The sequence below is a fragment of the Heterocephalus glaber genome, unplaced genomic scaffold (assembly GCF_053883595.1).
Source record: "Heterocephalus glaber isolate CG9 unplaced genomic scaffold, H.glaber_assembly_v1.0 deba00001444, whole genome shotgun sequence".
In the NCBI taxonomy this organism is placed as follows: Eukaryota; Metazoa; Chordata; class Mammalia; order Rodentia; family Bathyergidae; genus Heterocephalus; species Heterocephalus glaber.
This window is the reverse complement of record NW_028258297.1, coordinates 6138468-6159755: the sequence shown is the minus strand read 5'-3', so window position 1 is coordinate 6159755 and position 21288 is coordinate 6138468. Positions and strand designations below refer to the sequence as shown.

The window sequence follows — 21288 nt, the reverse complement described above, 5'->3', positions numbered from 1 at the left end:
GGCAACAGGACCCTGGGAGACTCACGTCAGTGCCGTGCTTCCGTGCAGCCTGGGACGCCCTTGACTTGACCTTTTCCCTGTAGAGCTGGGCGGCGCGACTGTTGTACTTCGCGTTGGTGTCGCTGGTGGCACAGCCGTGCTGGTGGAAAAAGGACAACTGCAGAGGAAAGCGTGCAGGTCGGTAGGGTACTGCATGGCACAGACATCCTGGCCCAAAACGAACCACCCAGAACGCAGGATCTTTACAATCTCAGTGAAAACTAACATAATTTAAACACCATGAAAGGTTGAAATGTAAGTTTTTCCCTTGCAAGGAGGGAATTCCCTACATAAATATAACAGCACATTTTGGTAAGACTAGATAGAGACTCCCATTAGGAAATGCATTACCTGGCCCTCACTTCTGAGTTAAGGACTGTTTTGAATTCATGAGCAATCATTTTCCATTTGCATTACAGAAAATTAGAGATTTTCGATAATCCAGTTAGGAGCTACGCTGTTACCTTGTTGAACACTGTCTCCATTAACACAGATAGTAACAATCTTACAAAGTAAGATGATAGAGCAAATTGCAAACAATTAGAAGAAACTGCCTTAAACCGCCTACCCATCCGCCCACTGACACGAATTCCAGGGCTTGCACAAGAAGTCTTTGCTGAACCTAAACTGATCAGTTATAGCATCAGTCACCCACATGTGTCAGAGCCTGGTCAGTGCTCCTCATGGGTAGCACCTCACAGCAACACTACCAGCCACGACTGGCGTCTCACTGAACAGATCAGGAAATGGAAGAACAGAGATTGGACCTGTTGGCCAAGGTCACCCAGAGAGTAAGGAGCAGCAGCGCTTGCTCAAGGCCAGAAGAAGCCACTCGCTGCTCAAGCTGAGCCCTGGCCCTGCCCCACTGGCAAAGGTCCTGAGGGGGCTCTGAAATGCTGGGAAGGCTGAGCTCTAAGGACAGTGAGATCAGACTCACAGTGTGAAGGGGAGCCGTGCCGAGTCTGCGAGAATCAGGATAATGGCAAGGGTTTCTAATAAGATGCTCAGCACATCTAACTCTAAGGCACACATTCTTAGGAGGAGAGTAAATGCTTTCTCAGAAAATGGAAGGAAAGGGCTGAGGATTTAGCTCAGTGGTTCTGCTGCCTGCCTTACAATCTCAAGGTCCCGAGTTCAATCCCCGGTAACAAAAAAAAAAAAGAAAGAAAGAAAATGGAAGGAAAAAACTCCCTTCATTATTGCAATGGTTTATGGCTCTCCAAAATGGACCTCACAGAACTGCAAACCTCAGTACTCAATTTCTCTCATTAGGAAATATTAAACCCGACTGAAGTTAAAAAAAGAAAAGAACAGAACAGAAAAGAAAAGCTGACCTGGGAATCTGGTAATTCCAAAACTACCACTTTAGACTCACAATTACAATTTTAAATAATTGATGCTAGACATTATTTTGATTTGAAATGTATACAAACAGGGTGTCTTATACTTTAACAGCATGTCTAAGGAAATTCCATTTGCTTAAGATCTGCTATCTTGGCATTATAAATAGTGTTTCACAAGGTTTTGCTGGCCATGTTTGAGAGAATCAGATATATTGAATTTATAAATAAAGCTTACATGTTGTGTTTGTGTTTTTAGTACTGGGAATTGAACTCAGAACCTTGTGCTTGTGAAGCAGGCGGCAGCACCACTGAGCTAAATCCCCGGCCCTAAAGCTTACATGTTTGTGTATGGTTAAGTATGTTTGTAAATGCAGTTAAGGAAATCTTCTCTTCAAACTTGTAAATTCATCCAACTTTTTTTTTTTTTGAGACAGGGTCTTGCCTTGAACTTGATGAGATCCTCCGGCCTCAGCCTCTTGGGTGCAACTACCACACCTGGCTCACCCAGCATTTCAAAGTCACTTGTGTATTAAAATCACTTATTTTATAATATGTGACACTTGTCTGCTGTATTTGAAGAACAGGTTTTTCTGAAATTTGCAGATTTAATAAATTAAATACTAATTCAAATACATATGATGCCTTCTAAGAATAAAAGGGACATTTAGTAGAAAAATTCTATGGTCATAAAGATACTTCTGGTTCCTCTATCAGCCATGTTAAGCCTGCAGACTGTCCTTGTCTTTTCTTTTTTACCTCTTTTTTGAATGAAGAATTATCTTGGGCTGTAGGTAAAATATATAACATAAAAAGAAGGCAAAAAAGATGGTCTACACGTTGGACATGGGTGCCATATCTTGTTTGTCTGTTTGTTTTTGGTAGTACTGGGGATTGAACCCAAGGCCTTTGCACTGAGCTACATCCCCAGTGCTTGAATTTTCTTAAAGCATCTATCATGCTATTTTCTGGTTAGTTTACTTCTGTAACCACACTCTGACCCTCTCTGCCTGCTGGAGAGGTCTCACTTGTTTTTTTTGTTTTGGTACCGGGGATTGAACCAGGTCCTTGCGCTTGCACAGCAGGCGGCAAAACCACTGAGCTAAATCCCTGGCCCAAGAGAGGTCTCATTTGTAAAGCAGCCCCATGGGGTGTTGGGAGCAATGCTACATAATTCTAGGGAAAAATCATTTGAGTAGGCCTAGTTCTCCTGCCTACAGCCCAGCTAGGACCTTCCAGACATAATTGCATTTTGGCCTCCGGTCACAACTGAGACCTCAGTGATTCCCCCCCGCCCATGCTATAATCTCCAGGACAAGACCACACCTGCCGGAGAGGCCAGGGAGGAACCAAATCTTCATCTGCATAGATCCTCATTGTTCTTAGATTTCCACTGCCCCCAGCCTTTTGTTAAACCTTGTTTATCCCAATGTGAAGTACTGAACTCTATATTTCACTTGTTACTTTTGTTTCCCCATGTACTGAATAAAAGGTGCTGCAAGCTAGGGGGGCTTTGTCTTTGCTGCCCAGAGCAGCACTGGTCAGACCCAAAGCTCAGCTTCTTCTCAGTCTCATTTGTCTACCTTTCCTGTCATTCGCCGTGTGCTGCCGTGGCTCACAGGAGACTAGGACTTACTGCAGAGGTTCTGGTAACGTCCCCTTCCCCTGTTCCCTACAATGGGGCTCCAAAGGCACAGGGTGGGCCACTCTTCCGAGAGGAACCCAGTGCTGAGCAGAAGGCACAGACGTCCGGGATGCACTTACAGCATTGGCGTTTCCTCCCACTTGCATGCATCGCAGCTGGAACCATGACCAATTGGAATCCAGCTCTGTAGATCTGGAAGGAAAGAATGTTCCTCATATTAACACCTTTGTTCTCCAGAACCAAAGCACTGAGCTTCCAAAAACCAGGTTTCCTTGGGCTTTAGGATCCCAAGGAGTTGTGGCTTCTGGGATGCTCGGGCTTCTGGGTGGGTGACAGTTGGCACAAGTGGCCCCTAGCCCTTCTTGTCCCTCCTGGCAGCTGAGGCCTCGATGGCCAAATGGCCTATTCTCCTGTGCCCAGCTGGGGGGCAGGCATGCCAGGCCAGCAGCGCCTGTGTCACTCTAGCTCCTGTCACCATCTCCTCTAGGTCTCTATAGGGGTGCCCGGCTCTGCCTCTCATCCTAGTGGGTTTTGAGCTAGAATCTGGTGACATGACTGCGCTCAAGATGGAGGTTCTGTCTGGAATTCCCTCAGGCTAGGCAAGCACTCCCACAGCATGAGCTCATGAGGGGCCTGCAGAAGTTCTGCTGCTGTCATGGGACAGGAGGGTCCCGCCCCACACCACCTCCACCAGGGAGGACAGGACAGACAGGACTTTGGTGCAAGCCTGGGCCCCTCTCCTGAGTCCCAGGAAGAAGCAAAGAGCATCACTGCTCCTTCAAACACAGCAGCCGGCCCCATGCCAGCCCTGAACGACCCGGACGTCCAGAACAACCATGGGCAGGATGCACTTTACAAAGTGAAAGGCAAGAAGAGGCTTCAGACTCACAAAGATTTTCCTTTCAAGCTGTCCCTCCACTGACTTGTTTCTATGCCTCTTGGTATCATTCAGCCTTTGTACATTTAAAAAAAATTTTTTTTCTTTTGTTTTTGTTATTGTTGTTGTTTTTTGGTACCAGGGATCGAACTGGGGTCCTTGCACTTGTGCAGCAGGTGGCGAAACCACTGAGCTAAATCCCCAGCCGTTTTAGTTGTTTTTTGAGACAGTGGCTCACTACTTAGTTCAGGCCTTGAACTCACCATGTAGCCCAGGGTGGCCTCAAGCTCACGGCAATCCTCCTGCCTCAGCCTTCCGAGTGCTGGGATTACAGGTGTGCACCACCATCCCTGGCAGTCTTTGTAAATGTTAAGCAGCTTTGGGGGGGGGGGTACTGGGGATTGAACTTGGGACCTTGCTTGCACTTTCTAGGCAGGCGGCAGGACCACTGAGCTAAATCCCGGCCCAAAAGCAGCTATTTTGAAAGTAAAACTAACTTCAGATTAATGCTAATACAATGACAAATCCACTTCATAGTGATGTACGCAAAGTAGAGATTTAACCACACTCTATAAGAAAAACATTTCCTGAAAAGAAAAACAAAACAAAACAACACCTTCTCTGGTCAGAATTTCTGACCACCAGCAAGATAAGGATACGATGGCTCAGGGTGAGCAGCTGGCTATAACGAGACCCTCGCTCTGCCGGTCTCACCAGCTACCACCGCCTCGGCGCCCCCGGTCATGTGCCATCCCCAGCCAGTTCTGTCCCAGGGTAGGGGCTGGCAGCAGGCTCTCGGGGACAGACTGAGAGCATGGAAGTCCCAACTCTGCCATTTACCAGGTGTACGATCTTAGAAAAGTGACTTCACCTCTGGTGTCTTACTTTCCTCCTTGGGGAAGTACAGGCACGACAGGTGTTTTATTGAAGAAAGTGAATTAGTTAACATCTGAAGAGTACAGGGAATGCTGCCTGGCTCACAGTAGACCCCACAGGGCTAGAAGTCGCACTCATCACGGTGTGACCCTACACACTGCACCAAAGTCCCTCGAGTTCCTGGCACAATGCCTGGCACACTGCGGGTTCCTGAATGGGGCTCTGCATCCTAACATGGGGGCCTACCCACTGAGATAGGCCATCTGCCTTCCCAGACTTCATTCAAACCTTTACAAAAGGAAAGCCAGAGAGTCCTCTGTGCATTTTGTAGAAATGAAGGTAAGAACTAGACAGGAATTTGTTCCCAAACTGAGCTCTAGGAATTCTCTCAGATCCCTGGACTTGCATCTGCCAAGGAGATGTGTTCCACAGGTGAGTTCTGCCTTCAGTCCAGGGTTTTGTTTCTGCACTGGGAATCGAACCCAGAGCCCTGCGAATGCCAGGCAAGCACTCTACCGCTGAGCTTTGCACCCAGCTCTACCGTTCACTCAGATTAAGGGATATGTGAAAACTGAGAGTGCTGAGAAAAAAAATAAAGCAAAGAAGGTAAGAAAAGCTAAGGGATGAGTTAGTGTCCCTTTAACAAAGTAGCTCCCTTAACCAGTAAGGTAAATGAGAAGACGGGTTTCCCCAAACCTCCGTAAATCTATGTGTTGAACGCAACCTCCTTCAAAATACCATGAATCAGCTTTGCCAAAGTCAGCATGCTTTTTTTTGGTACTGGGGATCGAACTCAGGTCCTTGGGCTTTTGAGGCAGGCACCGGAACCACTGAGCTAAATCCCCAGCCCAGCATGCTTTCTATATATATATATTGTTGGTACCGGGGATCAAACTCAGGACCTTGCGCTTTCAAGGCAAGTGCTGGAACCACTAAGCTAAATCCCCGGCCCAGCATGTGTTTTGTAGTTAGAGGCTTTAAATAGATTTCAGAAACTTAGGAAACCAGAATGAATCTCACTAAGTCAACAAAACAAAGTTTTCATGGAATTAAAATTTAAAATGAAATAAATCCCATCACAGTTAATCCTCCCCAAGACAAGCTCAGGGCAGCTCTGGGCAGCTGTTTACTTCTAACTTTCGGACTGCATCATACAAGGTCACAAAACGGGACCCCTTGAAGGCGCGCCTGTCTCCTTGCTCCTCCTCGGTGGGTTGTGTGCCCTGAGCAGGCATCAGAGGACCCCATCTGGTCACGGTTGGGCTTACAGGATTTCACGACGGGCAGAGACGGAGAGGCGCAGCCCAGATGGTTCAGGGATGAACCAGACAACGGTGCCGGCAGCCTCCCTCCCCTGAGCTGCCCAGGCCAGGTCACCTGTCCCATGTGTCACCCAGGAGGGCCTCAGGAGGGAAGTGAGAGCTCCAGCCTGGCAGTTAATTCGACACCGAACATCACACAAACCTTCCCCATGGAAACTTATCTCTTCTCACTTTCATCAGTGTACAAGAATCAGCTAGGAGGGCTGAGGATTTAGCTAGGTGGTGCTGCCTGCCTCGAAAGCGCAAGGTCCTCAGTTCAATCCCCAGTATCAAAAAAAAAAAAAAAAAAAAAGAATCAGCTAGGAAGCCTGGCTCTACATCAGGCCTTCTTTCCCAAAGAGAGAAGGGTTAAACATTTACCAGCAGCCAAGAGTGTTGGTGCTCGCCCCTAATCCCAGCATTTGGGAGGCTGAGGCAGGAGGATCCCTGTGAGTTTGAGGCCAGCCTGGGCTGCATGCTGGGTTCAAGGGCAATTTGAACTGTATAGTGAGACTCTGTCTCAAAAACCCAAGAAAGGAAGAGGAAGGAAAGAAGGGAGGGACAGAGAGAGGGAGAAAGAAAAGAATCAACTACAAAGCATTTCAACCTTTCCTAACTCTACATCTCTTCTCAGAGTCTCAGTGCAGACTTTCCTTTTCTCTGCCGTCAGATCTTACCAATCTTTAAAGTTCACTGCAAATGACACCTCAGCTTTTAAACTCTGCCTGATTTCCTGAGTTTCTTAATGGGGGTGGGGGTGGGGCGTAAACGCAGACCTTAGCTTCCTTCTTGCATGCAGAACTTTACATTCTGCCCCATCTGTCTGCTGTATTTGAGCTTGTTCCTAGCCCCATTCCCACAAGACCCTAAGCTCAAGAAATACTTAACAGGAACTTGAGAAGAAACAGCCAGAGGTCGAGGTGCAGTGTGACAGGCGACTTCCTAGCAGCATGAAGAAGAGCTGGGCCTTCAGAGGTGTTGCCAGGGCCATTTCTAAATCAGGCTTACAAGCAGTGGGCTCCCAGAGCAGCCTGCATTTCCACACACTCCTAACCTGCCTTCCCCTCGTTCACTGGCAGAAGCCATAGTTTATAGTTACTTTTTTTCCTTTGTAAAACTGTTGCCTTGAAATTCTACTGAAGAAAACATAAACTCCACTTAAATACATCCAATCTATACTCTGCTGTTAACAGGGCCCCTGCTGGGAAGGGAGATGATGTTTGCAGGGCAGGCAGGCACTTGGGAGAGGAGGGTAAAGGCGGTTTGAGGAGGGACTTTATCTTACTTTATATACTTTTTCCAATAAGCTAGAGTTTGTAATGCTTCCTAGTAAAAACTTTAAAGAGGAACCCTTCTCCACTAAAAACAAAAACCCATACTGAGTATTTTTTTAGCCAGAGACTGTGTATTGCAGGCAGGCCTTGAACTTCCTATGCCGCCCAGGCTGGCCTCAAGCTGCTAAGGCGCCTGACTCAGTCTCCTCAGTGCTGGGATGACAGGCGTGCGCTTGTACCCAGCTCTGAATACCTTTCCAACCTCTCCTTCTCTTGTTCACATCTGTACTGTGGCCCTCTAGTTGTACAGCAAATTTTAATTGCTGTGTTTGAATCATTTACAAGCACTGTGAGTCATACAGTTTTATTTACTTGACTTTTAAAAGTCTAGTGGTTAAACCACCCCGGCCCAAACTGATCCTGCTGTTCAGCCCTCTCAGGCTCTAGGCCAGTCCTCCCCTCAACAAGGAAAAGGCAGAAAAACACCCCATTTCCTGCAAGGGAGAGGGGAGGAAGAGGGTGGGCCAGGTTTTCCTGAGAGGGACTTGGCCCAGAGAAAGGGAAGAGCACAGCACCAGCAGAAAGGAGAGCACCCGTCAGGTGTGTGGCCCAAGCTGGCTTCAGACGCCCTGCGGGAAGCTCCCATATGCTGACTCACTGATCAACACAGGGAAAAAGGGCATTAAAAGTAACAAATAATCCGGACCAGTGTGCAGCCCAGCGGTAGCTGTGCATGTGCGAGGCCCTGGGTTCCATTCCCAGCCCCAAAAATGAATAAATAAAACTAACTAAACAGGAAAGAATAGTGTTTCAACACACAGCACAGGGAAAACTAGATACCCACACGCCAGAAAATGAAGCTGTACTCTTAAATTGCACAGCACAAACAAATATCAACTGAAAATAGATCAGACATAGATTGCAGGCCTAAAACTGTAAATAAAGAGAAGAAAATGAGGTAAATGGCGAAGCCCAACCGACCTCCAATGCTGCCTGACAAAGTTCCAGCTGGGGGAAAGAAAGGGTGGAACACATCGAACCCTCATGTTTTTTCTTGCCATAATGTTTACAATTGTTACTCTGATCACAGGAGTCACTGTGTTTGTGACTAACAACAAACTCTCCATGAGGCAAATTGGTAATGATACACTGAAATCTGATCTGGCTCACAAGTCCCAAATTCCAGTTTCTCTTAGTTCTATTGCCACATCCACTCCTAAAGAAACCTCTCCTAAAGCCCCCTCTGTTTCCCCCACTACTATGACTCCCCTGTCTTGTTGCTGACATTCTTTTTACTAAAGGAGTCTTATAAAGAGATTGGAAGGACAGACTTTAGATGTAAGAAATAGTGGAAAATGGGAAATAGAAAGAACGTTAAGACAGGTAAATGCATTAAGGAGGCAAGTTACTCAATATTTCTCAAAGTGCTGTAAATATCTCCTGCTCATGGACTATGAACCTAAATGACATTTAGTTAAGATGAATAGAGGTATAGAAAAATAGAGAGCTAATAGTAAACTATATTAACCACTGTTCAGTTTCTCAAGGGCCAGCTGGCGACCACAAGTTTGACATTTAATTAAATAAATCTTGCTTATACCCCCACTGATATAGAGATTTTGATTAAGTTACCTTCTGTTCTGCTTAGGTATGGGAAAATAAGGGGACAATTGTAATTTTTAAAAATGTATTCATGATGTTCAATGAAATGAATCCGCTTAGAAAAAATATACTCTGTTTAGCAAAAAATAACCTTTACTTCAATAGATATTGCTAAGGCAACCTAAAATGTAAACATGCTCCGCCCAATGCCTCCTAGCTATTGCTTAAAGATATAAAAATAAATCAGACCCTGAGACTTCTCAGAGGGAGCCTGAACATTGCTTGTGAAGGTTCTTTTCTCATCGCCGGCCCAGGACATCTCCCCTTCCTACCCTACATCGACATCGACTGCAGCTGGTCTGCGGCAGGTAAAATCTTCATGACATTAGACATGGCAATGATTTCTTGAATACTGCACCAAAATAGGCAACAAAAGAAAAATGGAGGGCCAGGGATTTAGCTCAGTGGCACGGCGCCTGTCTGGCAAGCGCAAGGTCCTGAGTTCAATTCCTGGTACCAAAAAAAAAAAGAAAGAAAGAAAGAAAAATGGAGAAAATGAACTTCATGAAAAATTTTAAGTTTGCTCAGTGGTGGGCGTGGTGGCATGTGCCTGTAATTCCCAGCCCTCAGGAGGCTGAGGCAGGAGGATTGCTGTGAGTTCAAGGCCAGCTGAGGGTACATAGTGGGTTCAAGGCCAGCCTGGACTACAGAGAGGCCCTGTCTCAAAAAGAACTCCCAACAAAGTCTGTACATTAAAAGACTTATCAACAGAGTAAAAAGGGAACCCACAAAATACAGAAAATATTGCAAATCATATATTTGATGAGGATTAAATATCTAGAAAATGTATAGAATTTCTAAAATTTAACAACAAAAATTCAAACAACTAGATTAAAAAATGGGCAAAGAACCTGAAGAGATATTTTTCAAAAGAGATATACAGATGGTGATAAGAAGATGAAAACATCAACTTCACTAATCATACATAGTCATACCCACTGGGAGGGCTGTTACCAAAAAGTTAAAAAATAAAAAGAACAGGGCTGGGGATGTTGCTCAGGCTTAGAGTACTTGCCCTTGGTCGTATCTCCAGGACCACAAAGAAGAGAAGGATAGAAGGAAGGAAAGAAGGAAGAAGGGAAGAAGGGAGGGAGGGAGAAAGGAAGGAGGGATGAGTGGTAGTGAGGATGTAGCGAGACAGGAAGTCTGTGTGTTGCTGGTGGAATGTAAAACGGTACAGCCACTGTGAAAAAGAGTGTGTGGCTCCTCAAAATACTAAAACCAGAATTACCATCTGACCCAGTAATCCCACTCTGGGTATATCCCCAGAAAAATTCAAAACAGGTTCTCCAAGAAGCATTTGAATAGGTGCATCCAAAGGAGCACTATTCACCAAGGTCAGGGTGCAGAAGCTGCCCACACATTTCCCAGTGGGTGAGGGGCAGCAGATGTAATATATGGACACAAGGGGATGTTGCTTATCTTAAGGACATTCCAGCCTATGCCACACTGTGGATGAACCTTGAGGGCATTATGTGAAGCCAGGGACAAAAAGACTTTATGATTCCATTCATGCAAGGTACTTAGAGACATGAAAATCATAGGTACAGAAAACAGAATGGTAAATCAGCCATGGTGGTGCATGTCTGTAATTCCAGCACTCTGCAAGCCTGAGGTGGAGGATTCAAAATTTCGAAGCCAGACTGGGCAATTTAGCAAGACGCTGTCTCAAAAATAAAAAGTAAAGGGGCCTGGGGATATAGTTTAGTGGCGCCCCGCCTGCCTGGCAGGTGCAATGTCCTGAGTTCGATCCCTGGCACTGGAAAAAAAAAAAAAGTAAAAGCTGGGGTGGTAAACTCTGTAATCCCAGCACTCGGGAGGGATTACACTGAGGCAGGATTGCTGAGTTCAAGGCCAGCCTGGACTACATAGCAAGAGCCTGTTTCTAAATAATAATAACTGGGTTGGGAACTTAGCTCTGTGGTTTCACCACCTGTCTTGAAACTGCAAGGACCCGAGTTTGATCCCCGGTACCAAAAAAACCAAATTCTAAATAATAGTAATTTTTTTAAAGTGAAAAAAAGGGCAGGGGTTTGGGGATGTAGCTCAGCACAAAGGCCCTGGGTATGATCCTCAGTACTGCAAAAACAAAAACAAAAACAAATAAAGGCCCGGGGATGTAGCTCAGTGGTTACCTCTCCTGCCTCACAAGCAAGAGGTCCCAAGTTCAATCCCCAGTACCAAAAACCCCCCAAAAAACAAGACATATATATAGATACTCCTTGTTTAACGACCTACTTGTTTAATGACTGTTTGGACTTAGACTGAGGCATGCTGTTTGGACTTACGACCTGCTGCTTCAACTTACGACCCATCTTTTTTGTTGTACAAATCTGTACATCTTGTTGATAGAGCCTTAATGTCTTTTTTTTATACAGTACACTGTGTTCATACAGTCTTGTAATTTTTGCTGATTGCACTGCTCAGTACAGTTCTGTAGTTTGATGTTGTTATACATTACAGTGCTGCATGTAAGAGCTATGCAAGTAAAAGCAAAGGTATCAAGTTGGAGTGTCCTTTGACCATTTCTTTGCTCTGAATATTGTAATGCACATACTACACACAATTCCTCAGGGAGCAACCAATTCACTCAACAACTTAGTTCCAGGAACAGAACTGGGTCATTAAAGCAGGACTGCATATTTATATATATGCATGTTAGCTCTACTATCATTAGTAGATAGTTCTACTAGTGGGGCCCATGGAGATGGGAACAGGACACCCTGAGCTCTTACGTAACGGGCACAGAGTTACAGTTTTACGAGATGAAAAGAGTCATGAAGTGGATGGTAGTGATGGTCACAGAAATCATGAATGGATTCGGTAAAACTGAACTATTTACTAGAAAATGGTTAAGATGGTAAATTTTACCATAAGAAAAAGAATTGAAATAAATAAACTTGCCTGTGTAACTAGATCCCTCAACTTAAAAAAACAAACAAACAAGGACAGAACAGTGTATTAAAAACATTCCAAGGGCCGGGGGTTTAGTTCAGTGGTTCTGCCACCTGCCTCGTAAGCACAAGGTTCCGAGTTCGATCACTGGTACCAAAACAAAAACAAAACCAAAACAAAAAATGTTCCGAGGCCAGAGTCAGCAACAAAAGAAGGAAAAGAAAGAAGAAAATGACACATGATCTGGAACCAGGAAGGAGACACAACATAGTTCCCTTTGGAATGACAGAATAATACGGTTATCAATATTTAGCCTACCATGCCTTTATAAACTGATTTCCAAAAAACTCCCTGTATCAAGGAAGTTTTTTTTTTTTGGTACTGGGAATTGAACTTGGGTCCTTGCACTTGTGCAGCAGGTAGCGAAACCACTGAGCTAAATCCCCAGCCCATCAAGGAAGTTTTAAAAATATTCAAAAAAGAAAACTGTGCTGTAAGTATTACTATATAGTTTGGTACTGAGGATCGAACTCAGGACCTTGTGTTTGCAAGGCAGGTGTGATGCCACTGAGCTAAATCCCCTGTCCAACTATATAGTTTTTGTACTACCATACAAAATGTCTCCTTATGAACTGTAACCAATGTTATCAATAGAAATGATGCTTCTGTTTTTTGTCTTTTTTTTGTATGTGTGTTTTTGGTACCAGGGATAGAACTCAGGACCTTGCACTTGCAAGGCAGGTGCAGTGCTACTGAGGTAATCCCCAGCCTGCTTCTTTAATCTGCGTCAATCTTCCTAAAGTCATGATATGAATAAACTGCTTGCCACAGTGCCAAATAGCCTGCCTAGTGGGTTTCTTCCCTGGAAAAGCAGTGGCCAGGATATAGGTGAGTTGGACAGACGAGGCAGAATACCACACCTCTGTAAGGCTGTTCCTGGTGACCCACAGGAGGGCCTGGCAAGGACGGGAGGAACAGTGTACAGGCCCTGCTGGGCTCCTAAGCCCTGAGCCTGACTCGGGATCCCTGACCATTTATGATTTCAATCTCTCTTACTTCACGGAGGACCCTTTCCACCTCCCTTGGGGGAACTGTCTATTCATGGGCGTGACCTTCTGTGATGCCCACTGAGCCCCACGGTGTCAAAAGTGGAAGAGTTCACTTGCTGCCCAGGTCATCAGAGGAAGAGAGAAGACCTTGATATTATGAACATTTGAAAGTGCCACTAAAAATCAAACCAAAGTCATTTACTCAGGGTGTGCACTGCTGCTGTCTGTGGGAGTCAGCACTGGAGGTTTATGCCACAGGTGACACCAGCTACATGGAAGGCTTTCCCTGTCACATCAACTCCCCACCCACATGGGGTGTAGGAGGGACCCACAACACCTCAGAGCCCCTTCTCCCTGGAGTGGGTGCTGTGTACCCTAATTTAAGAGAAAACATTGAAGGGAAAGGAAACACTGCCTCAAAACCCTCCATTCTACCTAGGTGTGGTGGTGCACACCTGTAACCCCACCACTCTGGGCGGCTGAGGCAGGAAGATCACAAGTTCAAGCCCAGCGTAGGCAATTTAGTGACTGAGAGTCTGACTCAAAATAAAAAATGGCTGGGCTGCGGATTTGGCTCCGTGGTGCCCACGCCTGCCTCGCAAGCCCAAGGTCCTGAGTTCAATCCCAGGTACCAAAAATAAATAAAAAATTAAAAATGACTGAGGATGTAGCTCAGTGTGAAGGCCCTTGGAAAGAAAGAAAGAAAACTCCATTCTGACTTTGTTTTCAACATTAGCGCCTCCAGTCTCTGGCGAGATCTCTGTAGACAGGGTCGGAATAGGAGATACCTCACTTCACAGCCTACATACTAAGACTCCAATCTCCATACCTCACAAGTGACCCAGTATGTTATGTGATGTCCAAGCAAACACAATGAGAAAGGGGGAGGACACCATGTGACAGCAGAGGCTCCCACCCAGGGTGGGAAGACGCACTTACCGAATAAAACTCAGGTGAACCCCGAGTGACCGGTGCGATCCTGAGCAGTCGATACAAAGAAACACCCCATAGGTTATGCTTGCCCAGCTGGGGTTTTTGGCACCACAATCAAAGCATACCTAAAAGAAAAATGCGAAATTCAGTTATTAATTAATTTATATGAGCTGGATGAGTCATGGGACACAGTACTTGACTGGCTCGAACACTGCTTAACCTTTACAACTTAAACTTTGGCTATTACAAAATATCTCAGGTAGGTTTTATAAAACTTCAAGTTGACATATCTTTTATTATGATACTGAATATTACTTCTCATGATAATGATATATTATCAGCTCTAAGTTATTAACATAGATTACTGTATCATATTAACTTTCTGATCGTTATGTATCTATCAGGACACTATGCACTGTCCCCAGGGAGGGGACTGGAGTCTATGAGTCATCTTAGACATTCCTTGTCCTAAAGGCTCAGCAGGACCCTGCAGGGATGCGGCCCTACTGGGAACACCCCAGCTCTTTCACCCCAGGCCTGGGCAGTGGCTTGTCCCACATGGCAGCTCTCAGGCATATTTCCTCTCTCCTGAGCTGGAGGAGGAGGTGATGTGCCAGCCGGATGGCCCTAGCTATCCCCCCAACTCCGGGTTTTCTTTTTTTTCTTTTTTTGGTACAGGGGATCAACCTCGGGACCTTGCGCTTGCAAGGCAGGAGGTGGAACCACTGAGCTAAATAAATCCCCAGCCCCCAACTCCCGGTTTTCACATACTTATGTGACTTCTGCCCAACTTCAACAGTGTGGGCTGAGTGACCAAGAGAATATGGTAGAAGTGATGGAACCTCACTTCCGAGATTCGGTTATAAAAAACATTGTGGCTGCCTCTCTGTCTCCCTGTGTGTCCATCTGATTACTGGCTCTGGGGGAAGCCAGATACCACCTCCCAAGGAGAGCCAGACAGCCTTGCAGAGAGGCTCTGGTGGCAGGATATGGGGGTGAGGCTCTTGATGACAGCCAGTGGGGAGTGGACACCTGCCCACACCACTCAGGCGACTGCAGCCTCTTTAAGACGTGGAGGCCAAACCAGTCACCAGCGCACTCCCATCCTGATGCCCACAAGACCCACGCACATATGTGTGAGAGGACATACATCTGTGGCCCTAAGATGCTCAATTCGGGGTAATCTGATATGAAACAATAGGTAACTACTGCAGAGTTGTGGTCCTCTATGAGACGCCGTGTCCCTCTCGCCATCTGTCCAGGTCACTCTGAACACCGTCAGGCACATGGTGCGCAACCAAGGAACGTGTCCTCTGCCCCCCAAGCTTCCTGAGAGCCCCACGGGTCTGGCCTTGTCCCTGTCACCTTGCTTCCTTTCCCTGCTACCACACGCAGTACGGAAAAGCACAGCCAGTGCTCGGTAAGAAGACCTAGATATTTTCAGAGTCTGAAAAAACAGGACTCTCCTGCCGGGGATTTAGCTCAGTGGTGCCACCACCTGCCTCACAACTGCAAGGTCCCGAGTTCCATCCCCGGTACAAAAAAACCAAACCAAAACAAAACAGTACTTTCCTTATAATAAATGCTCAGTAAATATTTGTTAATCAAGTTAAGAATCTACGAAATTTAGTGCCGGCTGAAAGTTATCAGTAATCCCTTCAACACTGTCACTGAAGTCAAATGCTCTTTATCTGATAACTAGAACATAAGTGTATTTTAGAATACACAGGTCTCATCACAGAAAGTAAGATGTATAGTTAATTAAAATCAGAACAATTGTTAAAACTCTAAAAGTAGGAGAATTTTTTTTTTAATTTTTCAGAAAAAAAAAAAGAGTTTTAAACTGGGAGTGATGCTGCATGCCTGTAATCCCAGCACTTGGGAGGCTGAGGTAGGAAGATCCCATGAGTTCAAGGCTAGCCTGGCCTACACAGTGAGTTCAAAACCAGCCTGAACCGGGCCGGGGATTTAGCTCAGTGGTTCCACCACCTGGCCCTCAAGTGCAAGGACCCAAGTTCAATCCCCAGTACCAAAAAAAACCCCCCCAAAACCAAAAAACCCCTAAAAAAACCAGACTGAACTTCATAGCAAGACCATGTCTCAAAAAATAAAAAAATTAAAAAAGTTTTAGATACACTTTATAAGGCAGAGCCACCTATGTGAAGCTTGTCCTCGTTATCCCCCTCAAGAAAGACACGGCTTCTGGCCTCTGAGGGCAATATACAAGTGTCACCATTTCAGGCTCAGGATGATGGTCATGAGTAGTGAGGATGGAGTGACAATGGGGGTGAAAGGGACTCGCTTCAGTGTCTACTGCCTGCCTGCTCTGTTCCAGGCACAATGATGGGTGCTGAAGGACACAGCAATAGACAGTGCTACGGATCCCACCAGTTCATACTGAGCCTTATTCCCTGGTCTCTGAGGAGCACTGTGCGTGGGGCAGTCAGACCCTGACATCAATACATCCTGAGGGTAAGAGCCATCACAGGAGGGAGGGTCTTCCATGGGACACCAAGCAGGGTGAGGAGGCCTCTCATTGTCGGTGGTGACTCTCCTTGGTCACTCATCTGGCAATTGCTGGGCACTTGGCATTTGGTACTGTGTGGGCCCACAGAGAGTGGGTCCACAGTGGTGGCCAGGATCAGTCTGCCCCATGCAGCCCTCAGCGTAGAGGGCAAGACAGTTACTAGCAAGTAAGGACGGGGTTCCCAAACTCTTCTAGACAGGGCCAAAGAGGCATCTGCTATCTCACGAGTGGGGTCAAGGAAGACAATGAGTGGCAAGGGCCTGTGCAGGAAACATCCTTGGCAGTGGAGGTGACAGCAGAGATTTGGTGAACACAGCCCAGAGCAGGGCAGTTTGACAGTCACTTCTGAGGTGGTCACAAGGCCAGCGACAAGAAGACAGCAGTGGGTTTCCAGCCTAGCAGCTTCAGCATCATCCCTGATCCACCAACCAAGCTGAGGGATTGTGGGGCAGAGCACATCCAGTCTTGTTCAGGTGACAAGCACAAAGCGGGCCTTCACTCATGCAGTCCAAGGCAGGGAACAGTTCAAAGGGCTGAGGCTGTCAGAAACACAAGTCTGGGCCAGGGATTTAGCTCAGTGGTTCCGGTGCCTGCCTTGAAAGCGCAAGGACCCGAGTTTGATCCCTGGTACCAAAAAAAAAAAAAAAAGAAACACACGTCTGGCTCACACAATGTGGTTCTGATGGGCCTGCTGGGGCAGGAAACTGGGCTCTGAGAGCACAGACTGCACTGTGTTTTGACACATGATCCCAAACCAAAGGAGATTAGGTTTTCCAAGCAGAGTATCAAAGTTATACACAGGAAAAATAAATGGCTTTTACTGACAATTTATTTTGCCTGATGATGAGAGTAATGATTATAGAAAAGCTAACAGCTAACACTACAGGTTTATGTCTTCATAATAACCTCTAAAAAGGCATTATTACCACCAATCAGGGCCAGCCTGCCAGGCCTGTGTGTGATCTGAAAGGACTCACAGGGCTCCCAATGTAGCAGGGCTCCCAGTGGATTTAACGCTCTGCTGCTTCACTTTGAAATTCTTGATAATGGGTCGGGGATTTAGCTCAGTGGTTCCAGTGCCTGCCTTGAAAGCGCAAGGACCCAAGTTTGATCCCCGGTAACAACAAAAGAAAAATTCTTGATACTTTTCAAATAAGGGCCTCATACTTCCATTTTTTACACTTCATAAATTATGTAGCTGGGCTTGATCCCCATCCTAGAGACAACTGAGGAATCAGTTAAACGTGGAAAGTGGACCCAGGCAGTGTGCTCCTGGTGCCCACCCTTCACTCCTTTGCCACACTGCAGAAAGCAGGGCCATGCAGTGCTGTACCTACTCCTCATCCTCGAGACCAGAAGCTCCAGAAGGCAAGGCCAACTTTACTCATCACTGTGAATGCCCTTAGCCCAACATGCTGCAGTGGTTTAATGAATAACATGAGCAATCTACATAAGACTAAGGAATAGGATAGCCACAAAGGATTTCACAAACCAGAAAAATGACCCTCATGAGTTAAAATCTTTGACCCAGAATAAATCATCATTATATATAACAGGATGAAATTGTATACCTTATTTTAAAAGGAAATGAAGTTGTTTTTCTTTAATTACCTTTCCTGTCTTAAGTATCCCAGAGTACTTTTTTATGACATTTAAAAAATGTGTATTGTTGTCCGAAGCAAGCTGTGATCTTTGTTCAGATAATGGTTTCAAAGCAAGGGCTAAATGGTTGCAAGCTGATAATCAGGACAGACAGCAAATTTCTGTAAACACCATTAGAAAACATTTTTGGACACTGCTTCGTTAATCCTGTTAAAGGATATAAAATTTCCCACAGCTGTGTTCTTCATAATAAAAGTAACAAAAGTAGCTGAAATATATGGAAAACAAGTACATGTAAATACTTCTCTAAATGCTTTTCTTGGACCATCTCATCTAATCCTCACACTGTTCCTGGGAGCTAGGTCTGGTTCACTACCACCACCTTCAGACAAGAAAGTAAGGCACAAAGCTATCAAGTAACCTCCATGTAATGGTTTATATCTGGATGTCCCTTCAAAGCCTCAGGTGCTCTTAGGTGGAGCTTCTGGCAGGTGACTGGCTCATGGGGTTTTGATACATATCAGTGGATTAGTCCATGGCTGAGTTTATAGCCAAATATGATTTGGGAGGTGAAGCTTGGTGGGAGGCGTGGGTCACTGGGGGTGTAGCCTGGAAGGGTGCATCTCCTCGGCCTCCCTTGATTTCTCTCTCTGCTTCCCACCACCATGCCATGAGCTCTTTGTCCTCTGTGACACCCCTCTGCCAGGCTCCCCTGCTTTGGAGCCAGCCGACTATGGACTAAAACCTCTATAAACTGTGGCCCAAAATAAACCTCTCCTCCTTAGAGTTTTGAGTGTCAGGTATTGTGTTTCAGCAATGAGAAAGTACTTAAGACATTGCCCAAGGGTGACATAGCTAGAAAGTAGCACACATGGATAATGATTATAATTTCCAAAGAAGCCCTCACATGTCCCTCAAGTGTCTCTTGATATAATGACAAGAGACACCTTCCCTTTGGTTAATTCAATCATAGACAATAAAGATTGAGCCAGGCACCATGATGCCCATCTGTAATTCCAGCTACCTGGGAAGCTGAAATAGAAGGATCTTGAGCTCCAGGTGAGCCTGTGCAACACAGTGAGACCTCGTCTCTAAATAAATAAATTAAAAGGGTGGGTGATGTTACTCAGTGGAAGGCTGGGGATTCAATCCTCAGTACCTCAGTATCACTACCTACCAAAAAAAAAAAGCAGCTGAGACCACCATGTTGTTGATATGGTTCTAAGATGAAAAATACTAACTGAAATACTAACTGAAAAAAGCTAACTGCAGGCCCAATCTTGTCTAGTAGTACAGTGACCATGTTCTAGAAAACAGATCCATCTCATATGGAAAATCAAGAAAACAGTAAGGTGGGCCGGGGATTTAGCTCAGTGGTTCCAGCGCCTGCCTCGAAAGCCCAAGGTCCCGAGTTCGATCCCCGGTACCAAAAAAAAAAAAAAGAAAACAGTAAGGAAATGGAACCTGAAGCCTTTCCCTGCTAACTTCCCTTCAGTCGACCTCACTTTCTTCCAGTTGAAATAAAGGCTCCCTTCCACCATCGCCACTTAAAGCACTTAAATTTTGGAACACTTTCTGTGCCATCTCATCAGGCCCCAAGAGCATGCTGGAGGTGACCAGACAGGACTCCTGTCCCAGGAAGGGTGGGGAGAGCCTACAGGGACAAGGCAGCCCTTTGCTCTCCACACTAGGTAGGCTCCACACTACCTTGTGACCCTCAGTCAGGTTGTCACTTTAGCCCCGTGCATCATCACAACACCTCACACAAAAGTTGTAAAAGTTAGAGGGGCTGAACGATCCTGGGGGGGAGGGCACCTAAACAGAGCCATGGCCAGGGAAGACTGAGGGTCTGGAGGGCAAAACCTGGAGGCCATCTCAGAGCCCACTTTAACAGGTTTAGTAAGGGACGCTGAGGCTGCCACTAAAGGACAAAGAGAACCAACCAGACTCCAACCTCCTGGCCCTCAGCTCCCAGCTGGAACTTTAGAGGTGAATGGGGAGGGGGAGCCGCGTCCTCCAGCACCTTGTGCTACCTGCTTCTCATTGCTCCCGGTGCCCTAGGCCGCCCACCCATTCGTAGCCCCCGGGAACCCACGCAAGTCCCTCCTCGCCCGTGTTTGCCTGGTCGCCAGGTGTCTGGAGCTCACAGGTGCTCTGTCTCCTGTCCCCAGAGACCCCTTCCGGGTGCCTGGCGCCCCCAGGCGCTCCGGCCCCTCCCCTCGAACCCAGGGCGCTGTCCCTCCCCCGCCCTCTCGGCCCGGGATGCGGGCAGCTTTGACACGGGAGGCCCCGCCGCCGCGGCCCCACAGTGCGACGTGTCACACCCGGGCCCGGCTGGGCCGGCTCCTCCCCCCAGGCCGCGGCCACCGCGCCCTCGGAGTCCCGTGCGGGAGGCAGCCCTGAAGGCTCGGCGCTGTTACCTTGTTGGTCGGCACCGAGCGGAGGCGCTTGAAGATGGTCAGGATGTCCTGCTTGCTGGGGTCCCCCATTGTCACCGAGGCTAACCCGAGACAGCGCCAAGAATCGGTTGCCTTCGGGAGGAGGCCAACAGCGCCCAGGGGGCGGGGCTGCGCGTGACGGCTGACGGCCCCGCCTCGCCTCGCCAAGCCCCGCCCACAGCCAAAACGCACGCGTAGTTATCCTTCAGTGGGGCTCTCGCTCTTCTCGCCGCTGTCCCCGCCCCGCTACAGCCTTGTCCTCCGGGCGGCAGACGCGTGCGCAGTATTCCCGCGCGTCTTAAAGGAGTAGCCTGCATCTCCTGGAGCTCGCCTTCCTGCTGCACCGTGAGGTCAGGCTGGTGAGCGCGGAATTCCATGGCAAAGGTCCTCTCACAGCCTGCTCTGCTGGCTCAGAACCAGCCACTCCAAATAAGGAGGAGCCCTGAGAAGGGAGCTCCACATACTGACCGACAGCACGAAGCCCTCGCCCGGATTGCCGCTTGTCGCCTTCCTTTTGGAATCTCACCTTCAGCAATGGCCGCGCCCTGACTGAAATACTGCTGGGAAATCGGTTTTCCTTAAGTGTAGTCTGAGTATCTATCATTCAGCGCGAAGAGGAACAGACAGAGTTGGGGAGAACAGCTTTATCAGAACCGACGATCCGCCAGGCCAGAAGCTGGATCACAGTTGTCACCGCCTGGGTGCCATGCCAGCCGCCGGGACATTGCTAGCCCAAGGCCTGGACTCGGGGAACACGGCCTGAGATCGGTGCACGGGGGCCAGGATCACACGCGGACGGTCAGGGGCGAGGATCCAATCAATGGTCCCCC

General features: G+C 47.1%; 1 protein-coding gene across 8 annotated transcripts in view; it reads right to left on the bottom strand.

Annotated features, from left to right (window-relative positions):
- Arfgap3 (ARF GTPase activating protein 3) overlaps positions 1 to 20716 on the bottom strand; it is a 60917-nt gene extending 40201 nt beyond the window's left edge. For 6 of the 8 annotated variants that reach the window (XM_087213759.1, XM_087213761.1, XM_087213762.1 and 3 more), the window contains exons 1-4: positions 20441 to 20632; positions 13898 to 14016; positions 3144 to 3216; positions 26 to 157 (exon numbers count right to left, since the gene is read on the bottom strand). In XM_087213759.1, coding sequence (XP_087069885.1) covers positions 26 to 157; positions 3144 to 3216; positions 13898 to 14016; positions 20441 to 20509 — 393 coding nt within the window. In that variant the 5' untranslated portion in view covers positions 20510 to 20632. Of the gene's footprint in view, positions 1 to 25; positions 158 to 3143; positions 3217 to 13897; positions 14017 to 20440 lie in introns of all 8 variants that reach the window. The other 2 variants (XM_004845454.4, XM_013072501.3) reach the window with 2 other exon arrangements.
- Positions 20717 to 21288: the final 572 nt, after the last annotated feature.